The following is a 10,530-nucleotide window of genomic DNA, read 5'->3' as shown; positions in this document are numbered from 1 at the left end:
ATGAAAAAGTAAACATGAAGACCATGAAGATCATGTTGAAGCAGCCGCGATGTGATCCTCTGGGTTTAGCAGCTCTTGTTGCAGGTCCAGTCTGTTTAGCAGCAGGATCAGGTTCTGGATGTGACGACAGGGGAGGAGTCGAAAAACACGACGGCATCACTGAGTCTCAGTCAGAGAAGAAACAGGAAACACAAATGTGGGGATTGCAGGAACTTTTATTCTTTTCAGGGGGTTTTATTTTTATTAAAGTGGCTTTTTTATTATTATTATTATTTTTTAAAAAGCCGCAAACAGTTTTTTACATATTTGTTGAAACTGTTAGCTGCTCAGACCTGTCAAGATTTGGATTTGGAGTGGGCGTGGCTTGAACACGGGAATGATTGACAGAGCTAAGTCCCGCCTTCTGGTTCTGATTGGTTGTTTCGAGTTGGCACCAGGAACGGTGGTAGAAAGCGAAGGAGCTCGATTGTCTTTTCACAATTTGTCTCACACCATACTGTCACAACATAGTAACATTTTCAACAAATATGTTAAAAAAACAAGAAAAACATATTTCCTAAGTTACTCCAGCTTTAAGACATGAGCAAATATTCTTCCATCTTGTAGCCTACAAACACGAAGGTTTTGTCACATTATGTGTTAGTCAAGCTGTTTTACCCCCTTAATATCTCTAAATCCCAATCAAACCCATATCCGACACGTTTGGAGGAAGACGGTTGTAGTTGGGATTGTTAGATTCTTGTAGTGAGACCGCCACTCTACAGGTTTTTGTTCAGCTCAGTTTCTCATGTGATGTGACTCAGTTTCTGGTTTTGCCCGTAGCGCAGAAACACAAGCTGTCATCAGGTTTGGTTGGCCGAGAACATCTTTAGTGCTGAAATGTTGAAAGTCGCGCTTCTTTTCGGTTGCTGTTGAACACAATGAGCCTCGACGTTCCTTCAGACGTGTTTCGTACCAGAACATCTGCAAACATGAAGCACTTTAGTTGCACTGTCACCTGGGCCTTCACACAGACATTTGTGCTAACTTTATATTAAATAACATTTCCCAAATTTAGTCACAAAAAATGTTGCCACACTGAAATTATAGGTGAAATTATGTTTATCCAAGTAAATAATATATTAAGTTTATTAAGTTGTCATGTTAGGCAAATCAAGTAACTAATGTAAGTTGAACAAACTGAATTTGATTACATGTAACAAATTAACTCATGTTTTTTTAGGTTGGAGCTCTATTTTCTTTTTTTCTTTTTTCCAGACGTGTGGATTACCTGACGTCATAACACCCATGTTCATTCAGAAAGACACTGTGAGCCTAACAAAGATTTGAAAACAATATTTCAAAATATATTTTTAATATTTGTGTTGGTCTGACACTTTAAAACCAGCAGTGACTGATAGAAATGGTTCTTGAGTTCCCCCTAGTGGCTGGATTTGTGATTTACATTGACCCGTCTGTGTCCGTTGACATTTTATTGTGTGTGTGTGTGTGTGTGTGTGCGTGCGTGCGTGCGTGCGTGCGTGCGTGTGTGTGTGTGTGTACTTTTTGCATAACTGCGGCTGTGTTTATGAAAACACAATAAGTTGAATAGAGCGATCTTTGTTCTTACTGCATTTTTTTTATTTCCACTCAAAATGGGGGATTTTTGAACACACAACATTTTTACGTGTTATATTATTACAACGTGTTAAAGTATCTTAAAAATGTGACTCTAAGTTGTTTCTAAAAGGTAAAGAAATCTTTTTGTATTGTCATATGATAACAAAACCTTTTTTATAACAATGCACAGAAATATGAACAAATATATTTTTGCATTACTGGGATGGAAATAAAATGAATTTTTAGCATTTTTTAATAGAATAGAGACTTTTTCTGCTTTATAGGTCAGACATTTTAAGTAAAACATGAATATTTGCCATAGGCAGCGAGTACTGACGTTCATAATGGGATTCCTAATTATTAATATTTGCAACTTTTTGAAGTTGACATTTGGTGGTTGTAACATAACAGAAGATGTTTCACCCAGTGAACCTCAACATGAAGAAAAAACAACCAGGAAGTCAGTGTAATAATGATTAAATATAGTTCATTATATTACAGAACTTTAAAGTTACAGAGTCTAACAAAATATATGGTACTAATGAAACATTATTTAACATTATTTTAAACATCTGTGTGTCTTACAGAATAATGTGGTTACAAGTACTGTTTAAATCAGATCCTTCCACTAAGAGTAATAATAAAAAAAAAAAAACATCTAAAATGTTTTTAAAATGTTCTTTTAAGGATCATGATTATTTCAGATGGCATTCGTCTGGAGCTGTACATTTCTTTTTCCGAGATTTTAATCAAAAGAATAAATTAAATTTGAGGTGTGGTGTAGCTAACACACAAAATATAAATTTTAAGAATTGTTTCTTTATTATTAGGTTGGCAGGCTGAAACAGTTTCTTCTGGGGAAGGAACAATCTGCTGCTGCTCAGGCGAAAGTGTTGAATCTGCTGCTGTTGTGCAGCGGGATTCCCTCCGCTCCTCTGAACTCCTCCGCAATGTCGTCGAATGTGCGACCTTTGGTCTCCGGGAGGCGGAGCCACGTGACGGCGAAGGCGAGCAGAGCCACGGCTGTGAAAATCAAGTAGACGTAGGCCCCGCAGATTTTCTGTAAGAGATTTGGAGGGATAAAAATAAAAAAAAGAGAGAGAAACAAAACTACCATATTTATTGCTTTCCATGTTACACTTAAAAAAAACCTGATGGGTCTCTCGTGATTTAAACTTGATGCTATAAAACCAAAAAGGCCGTAAAAACGGATCTCTGTTGGCTTACGCTTTCCCTCCACAGCTGATAATTCAATCACTCGGTCAATGATCTCAGCCTCGCTTCGAGCTTTTAGAGAGAGATTTATGTGTCTTAAACAACAACTGTACATAATTTATTTCCATTTTACGTCGAGTACGCATGTCTGGCTTAAAGCAGGCTGGGGATTTTTACGATCTGTGTTTAAAAGCAACGTCTCCGAGGCGCTAGGCGACCAACAAAAACAAGACGTTCGCCTCCCTCAAAGCTTCCTCAGAAGTCCGACCGCGTAAACTCACCAGCAGCGGAGGGAAGAGGAGGGCGAGGACGAACTTCCCTCCCCAGTTGACCATGCTGGTGAGCGCCATGGCGATGGGTCTCCCGGGCTGGTCGAACAGTTCGGCGGCGATGAACCAGGAGATGGGGCCGGGGCCCAGCTCGTAGGCCGAGACCACGCAGAACACCAGCAGGACCTGCAGGCTCTGCAGTTCTGGGACCAGGTGCTGCAGAGAGGGAGCAAAAGTCACACTTACGCGTCATTGTGGCGTTTTGTCCCAAGGTCAAGGAAAGTTTGATTAGTCACAGAGATAAGGACATTGACGTCCATCAGGACAATCTGAGGTTCTAGTTGTAACAATGACATCAACGGATGTCAAACCAGGACTGCAACTCAGCGTCGTTGTTGATGATAAATCCAGAACGCAGCAAATGTTTTTCCAGGCTAGCTGGTCGGCCTTAAATGACCCAGACTACTTTCATTATTTGGAAAGCAGTTGGTTCCCAGACTAAAGCTAACGGCTAGTTCAGAAAGGCCTATTTGTCAAAGTCTGTTGATTTAATCGGCTAACCAAGATCTGTCCTTAAACAACTCTAGACCCAAAGACTGATTGAAGTAAAATTATAGCCATACGAATATATCTATTGACGTCCAGTGTTTGGAAAGAAAGGATAAAAAAAAGAAGAAACAAAAAAACATAAGTTTTTCGCTGCTTGCTTTTAAAGACACATTTCCAGCGAGCATGAAAGCGACCAAACTATGACGGACTTACCAGAACAGAGTCGACTATGGTCATAAGGAAATTACAAACTCCTATGGAGAGGAAACCAATCAGCAGCAGCTTCCTCCTCCCGGCCCGCTCCATGAAGAAGAACTGGGGGTAAATAATGAGACGGAGGAAAAAACTGGGCAATGAATTTGGTTTGCATCAAAATGTCCATGAAAATTTGGTTGGCTCAGATCTCACATTAGTTCTGAGAATTTATTATTAGTTTTACAAAACAAGATTCTATTTGTGTATTGAGGGATATGTTTGTAAAGATGAAAAACAATTAGTGTATTAGTATGGACTGTATGTTATTAAATGTGTAAACACCACCACCACACCGAATGAGCTCTGCTGTACAGCATCGTTTGGCTTGGCCTCCACCCACTAGTTTGCTCTGCAGTGTAGAAATGACCTTATAATGTTGTCCTCACTCAAATCTACACCCGTTTTTCATCACCGATCCCAGTGTGCATACATTAGATTCCTGATTTCTAAATAAAAAGCAGCAATAACCTGACCACCGGATTGTCAGAACGACATTTCCTGGAAGCAACACGTCGGCTTTATCCCAACCTCTGATGCAGCTGCTGTGTTTCCTGCTGTCCCATGAGTAAATTGGAGATGATTTGTACTCACTGCAACCAAAGTGAAGGTGACATTGACAACTCCCACACCTAGAGTCAGATATTTGGCCTCATTGAACTTGGCCTGGAACATTTTAGTGGAGTAGTTGATAATCTGGAATAAAAGAGCAGAGTAACTGGGAAATGTGTTTCTTTAAGATGGGCTAATGAAATGATGAATTGCCTTGTTTATTTGCAAATCTGGTAAAAGTAACGTCTTTAAGTGTTTAGGAAGGGTTTTTTTTGCCTACTGCATTGAATCCAGAAAGCTGGCTGCCTAAGTTGACGAGGAGAACGATGAGGATCGGCTGCCTGTAACTTCGTTTCCGGAGGAAATCCTGGACGGTGACGCGGGTCAGGGTGTGTGCAGCCTCGTCCTTCATCTCCTCCAGCTCACTGGACACTTTGTCGGCATGGCCTCGCAGTCTCAGCAGGGCTGCAGGATGAAAACAACAACGAAGTGCTTTCATAGAGCTGGCGGAATTTGTCTGTTTTAGATGCGTTTTGTTTCTCGATGGCTAAAGTTTGTCCTGTCAACACCACCTAGTTGCCTATCAGCACTTTTTAAGCCGTATGCGTTCACGTATTAGGACATACAAACGATTCTTTCTAGGTGCTAAAATTGGATAAATGCAACCCAAACAGCTAAACATCTCATCGTCATCCTCTAATATGACTCCATTAAAAATATTCTTGGCTCGCTTGTAGAGGCGGTGAGAGGAATAGCTAAACCACCAGATGACTGGGTTGCTTGTAAATCCACTTTGGGTCGCAACCAAATTACGTTTTTCATCTTTCACCTTTTCATAGAGTTGCTTCATTTTGTCCATGTTTGTGGCCATCCATTTTCACACCCAATTTTAGTTTAATTAAAACTGGAATATTATGGGTTATTAGTAACTAAGATGTTCTCAGGCAAACTGCTGTAGATCCTTATTTGTTCTGCCTTTTTCTAACAGTGTTGTGGTGACTGACTAATAGCTGTTGGGTCTGAAACGTTTCTTCACAGTTTGAGATCATCTTGAACTTGCATTGAGTTGTGCTGTAAACCTGATTAAATTGTTCCCAGAGTTGAATGATGAACCCCGAAATGTTTTGAAATGGTTCAAGATCAATGACCAGCAACACTGGCTACTGGCTGTTTTGAAATTGTACTTCCTTCAAATCAGTAATTTATATAAATTTCCTTCCAACGCAGGAATCAAATTGAGATCATGATTTTACTACATCTATTCCAAAACAGTGACTTTATTGACCTTGTGCGAAATTTGGCGACTTTGTACTGTTGGTTGACCAAAATGTTCAGTTTGTCAAACAAAATACTGAATCGTGAAAGGTGTTTAAACTCTTTTTTTGTGACGGTTGCAGATTCTGGGTTGACTTCATCTCCTGTGATTTCCTAATTGAGGCTATTGAAGTAGAAACCCACCGGTTTCTGCTTTCCTCTCCTCTCCCTGGTTCATCAAGAGGTAGCGAGGGCTTTCTGGGCAGAAAGGCAGAACCAGATACTGTGTCAGGGCCGGGATGAGAGACAGGGACAGCATCATCGCCCAGTTACTCTTCGTGCCCAGCGTTGTTTCCAGACCAGCCACCTGTAGCAAACGGTAAATACTTTGTAAGACGTTCACAAACGAGTTAAACTATCCAAACCAAAGATCACCGGCACCGTCCTTACCATCCCTATCAGGATGCCAGAGGCTAATGACACTTGGTTGAGTGTGGCAAAGGCTCCTCTCAGGTTGGTAGGGGACACTTCCTGGATGTAGAGTTGGTTTAGACTCATCACAAGACCGCAGAACAGGCCAAACACCAGCCGTCCCAGAATGAGAACCTCGAACGACCCGCTGGCTTTCGAGGCAAACATAATGCACGCCGCTGCCACTGACAGACAGTTGGCGATCAGGATGGAGTTTCGTCTTCACAGGGAGGGCAAAAACAAACGCTCGTCAGTAGATCGTAGAAGCTCTGCTGTGTGTTTCCGTTTCACTTGTTTTCTTGACTCTCACCTGCCGTATGAATCCGCCAGGTGTTTAACCCCCAGAGAGCCCAGCAACGCTCCAAAGTCCTTGATGCTGACGGACAGCGACCACAACAGCGTCAGGCTGTGATCCGACATCGACTGGTTGTGTCTGGCTCTCCATGTGCTGTTGAAGAACTCTTCAATGATCTGAAGACCAGCGATAAAAGGAAAAGGCAGGAGAACTTGGACCATGTAACCCAATGCCGATGTGCGAATGAATCACGAGAAGTGCTGCAGTTGAACGTCCCATATGAAGACAGCTTGTGGTGTTGGTGTACGTTCAGCAGCGTTAAACTGCTGACGGTGGGAAACACCTTCAGGACCTGAGCCACTGAGGTTTAGGCAGCTGCTAACTTCACAAGGCTGTGTGATATTTGTTTGACAGTCTGCCTGCTGTCTGGCTCTTCTGAAGTATCCCAAGACTTGGCTGACCATTTGGGTCGCTTTTGGACTCATCATTTTTTTCATGGAATGGCATTTAATTTGTTGTCTACTTAATTTATACCACATTTTGTAATTATAAAGGGACAGAAGACAAAGAAAAACAGGACATAGAGATGTAGCAAATCTGTATCATGACTATGTTCACTATTTGACAATGTAGAGAGATTGTTGGCTCGTCTATGTGGCACACCTTAAAGACATTACATTCTCGCCCTTGTTCTGTGCTTCTCATGGTTTTCTTTATAAACAGGCTTTTATCTAGTAGGGATTAAACAATTATGACTTGGTAAAGTAGACACCTGGGATGTGCAGCGGGTTACGCTACAAAAACACAAAATCGTAAGTATTTTGGTTCTAGTACAAATATCTTAGTACATTTGAAATAAGACAAAACTAACTTATAGATAACTTTTCAGCAAAAAATAGGAGATTGTTGTTCCTTTGATTGTCAGATTAATTGGAAAAAACATAAGTATTATAAGTGAAAGTGGCAGAAAATGTAAATTGAACTTGACATCGTAAAATTTCAATCCATTGTGAAACATTTAAATAATGTGTTGTACAATTTGAAATCATGACAAAAACTTGATTTCATTATAAAAAATGTATTTTTTCTTTCTGGTTCTGCAGTTATCGCTCACCCCTGGTTTCACTTGTGACCATTTAGTGAAATACTTGGATGCTAATGGACAGATGCATATCATCTGGCCGTCCTCTTACCCTGGCTGGAGCGTTGACGTTGCCAGTGTGGTAGCCGATCTGCAGGGGGCCGAGCACGGCTCCCAGGACGGAGACCAGGAGTGTTGCTGTAAGATGGCTCTGAAACAACAAGCCGAGCATTTTCCCAAATGTTTCACCTCAGCTTCTTTAAAAATGTGACAAGAAAATAATGAAACAACTGCAGCTTGTTACTGCTCAGAACCAATATTTCTCATTCATATGGCATTCAGAAGTGAATTTTTGTGTTGATTTGTATATAAAAAAAAAAGGAATACCACAACTTAACCTCTTTGGATGCCATCTGTTGGGGTAAGACAGAATATCTTTCCTGGATAGCAGGCGCATTTATTGTCTAGTTTTCTGAAAGTAAATGAACACAAAAGATTAGCATCTGAGTTTAGCTATAATTTCTTCTTCTTTGGAAAAACACATACTTTCTTGTAATCCTGGAATTATCATGAACATTTTAAAAGAAGAAGAAATGTGACGTGTGGTTATCAAAATGTTTTGGTGAGTTTCACACAGAATCACTTGTCAGACTAAATAAGTAGTGAAATGTCCGTGTGGCCTGATTTACATGAGCAAAACTGAAAGAGAAGAAACAATCAGCAATATTTGTAATAAACACGAGAAATCTAAAAGTTACTTATTTTCTGACTGAGACATTTTCAGATTTGTGCGTCTGGTACAGAAAGACTTGCTGTCATTGCAGTGAAAGGTGATTCTACAAAGCATCGATTCAGAAGTGTGTGTGTAGAACCACTCAAATAAATGGAAAAAAATTCAAATAAAACCTCAAATACAGTATATATGCTTTATGTAAGATTATCAGGCAAAGTCATGACAAAATATACCGAAACAACAAGTTTCAAGATGAAAACAAATTTAATGCATTAGAGCAGACGCAACAACAACAAAAAATCCTGCATTTTTGTGCTTTGAAATGATGTCATCGATGTTACTTTTCATATATGAAAACAAATTGTCTTTGTGACAAGAATCACAAGGAAAAAGTTTTAAAAAACGAGAATTGTTTTTAAGCTTTTGCAAAGTTCAAGTACAAGAAGTCAAAAAAAACAAAACAGACTTTTTTATTGCATTAAAACTCAATCCAATAAAAAACAGCTGTTTCTGTTTTTAACCTGGATTTAGTGACTAAATCCCCTGATGTGTTTCAGTGTTTCGGTATGTTACACACTCTGCCTTTGAGCTGCATCAAAATACAAAAATACAACTCACTGAACGCTAATCATAAAAACAGTGACAGATGTATTTCAATCATCTTAAACCAACTTACCAGAGCAGGGGACTGAAAAATCTCTTGTTTTTATCCTGTGGCGTTAATTTATCTGAATCTCTTTAGCACCAAATGCTTGTTTCAGTTAAAATGAGATGAGTTCATAACTCATAGCTGCTTCATAACTGCACTGATCCCTTCTTTTCCCCCTGCGTTTCTGAAATGACAGTGCATTATTCAGGACACACACACGTATATTTAGGACCCGCAGGTTTCCCGCTTACACAGTCACACCCAGCCGATGCATTTGGAGCGGACCTGGTAAAACGGTTCCAGTGGGCCTCCTCCGCTCTCCAGCTGACAGAGGATCCGTCTGTACGAATCAAAGCCGGCGGCTGCATTTGGGACGAGGGAAAAAACAAACTGTTCTGAGGTCAGAGCTGAAAATGAACTTGGAGCACAGAGGAGGCATTTTAGAAGGGGGGAAAAACACTGACATTAGAGTAAGGTGTGTGTGTGTGTGTGTGTGTGTGTGTGTGTGTGTGTGTGTGTGTGTGTGTGTGTGTGTGTGTGTGTGTGTGAATTCTTAGAGCACTTCATGGCTCCACAGGATCGTTTCTCTTTCTAAGAATATTGAATGTTGAGGGTTTGATTCAGTTGAAAACAGACTTCACACTCCTACATGGGGATAGTGATCCAGAGACTGACAAATGTGAAAATTAGCATATTCTTGTAACCCTAATAGGTGTCAGTCAAGCACATTGGACAGGGTTGAAGCGCTGAGCTGCAACTTTGTGGTTGTTTTAGCAAATATACTTCTGCAAACTTTTAAAATCTCGCGGTCTTAAAAGACAGGGCTCCATTGTAGTCCGAGAGCTTTTTACCCTGAGCGAGATCCGGTGGGGCTGCACTGACTCCACGTGCGCTTGAGGTCTCTTTTTCTTTCACATACTTTCGGCAACTGATGGCCGCAGTAGAGCCTTTCTGACAACATGAAGTAGACTGGAACGGTGAAGTGTTTGAGTTAGTATATGAAGTCTTTTGTGAGCTTTACATCATGTCATGATGTTATCTCCTCATCAAAACCATACCTGGAGAGTTGCCTCATTTATTTTATGCATGTTTGAGAAATCCTTTAATCTTCCATGGCAACCATTTTGCTGTGCAAAACGCCTGGGTGGGACTAGCTCCGCCTTTCAGGAAAAAGCTCCTCCTCTGAGCTGCAGCTTCCATCTCACAGAGCACAGCTACTCCACAATTCCTCCACTTGACTCCTTCAGACTAGCCAGCAGCAATTAGCAAACACCTTCTGGAACTGAGCATCTGCTGAGTTCATTATAGGAGCTACTTCTCAGAGAAACTCTGGTAAAAACGTTGTTAAAGGCTTAATTGAAGGAGCCATGTTGTGATGACTTCCTGAAAGCGGAGTTTCAGAAAGAGCAGCAGTTTTTAAAGACACAGAGACCCAATTTTAATGCGTTAAATTGCGAAGTAAAATTACTTTTCACTCACATTTGATATATGCAGCATTCTTATAATAAGTGGAGCAAACATAGTTAGTTGATTGTGCTGTTAAACGGCACCGTGTGGCTGGAAGTCAGTGAAAATTACAGACTCCCTATTTATTTTTCTGGTTTAGATGTG

The 10,530-nt window shown here is 40.6% G+C and overlaps 1 protein-coding gene across 2 annotated transcripts; it reads right to left on the bottom strand.

Annotated features, from left to right (window-relative positions):
• Nucleotides 1-2,066: 2,066 nt before the first annotated feature.
• slc2a1c (solute carrier family 2 member 1c) lies at nucleotides 2,067-9,392 on the bottom strand. Of its 2 annotated transcripts, XM_015043316.1 has the most exons (12): nucleotides 9,205-9,392; nucleotides 8,947-9,103; nucleotides 7,936-8,009; nucleotides 7,650-7,748; nucleotides 6,472-6,632; nucleotides 6,141-6,381; nucleotides 5,895-6,057; nucleotides 4,717-4,901; nucleotides 4,479-4,580; nucleotides 3,846-3,947; nucleotides 3,096-3,299; nucleotides 2,067-2,659 (listed from the first exon to the last, which is right to left on the bottom strand). In XM_015043316.1, the coding sequence occupies exons 3-12, from the start codon at nucleotides 7,948-7,950 to the stop codon at nucleotides 2,480-2,482; spliced, it is 1,452 nt and encodes a 483-aa protein (XP_014898802.1). In that variant the 5' UTR covers nucleotides 7,951-8,009; nucleotides 8,947-9,103; nucleotides 9,205-9,392; the 3' UTR covers nucleotides 2,067-2,479. The 2 variants fall into 2 exon arrangements, with proteins under 2 accessions (XP_014898802.1, XP_014898803.1); XM_015043317.1 differs by lacking the exons at nucleotides 8,947-9,103; nucleotides 9,205-9,392 and having other exon boundaries at nucleotides 7,925-8,009.
• Nucleotides 9,393-10,530: the final 1,138 nt, after the last annotated feature.

Source organism: Poecilia latipinna, unplaced genomic scaffold (assembly GCF_001443285.1).
Source record: "Poecilia latipinna isolate Pla-1442-1.1 unplaced genomic scaffold, P_latipinna-1.0 Scaffold624, whole genome shotgun sequence".
NCBI lineage: Eukaryota > Metazoa > Chordata > Actinopteri > Cyprinodontiformes > Poeciliidae > Poecilia > Poecilia latipinna.
This window is presented reverse-complemented; position numbering and strand designations above follow the sequence as displayed.

Coding starts and splice junctions, on each gene's coding strand:
- slc2a1c (XM_015043316.1), bottom strand. Junction 6,633..7,649: donor ACGTCAACGCTCCAGCCAGG/GTAAGAGGACGG, acceptor GCTGGTCTTCAG/ATCATTGAAGAGTTCTTCAA. Junction 6,058..6,140: donor CTGGCATCCTGATAGGGATG/GTAAGGACGGTG, acceptor CGTTTGCTACAG/GTGGCTGGTCTGGAAACAAC.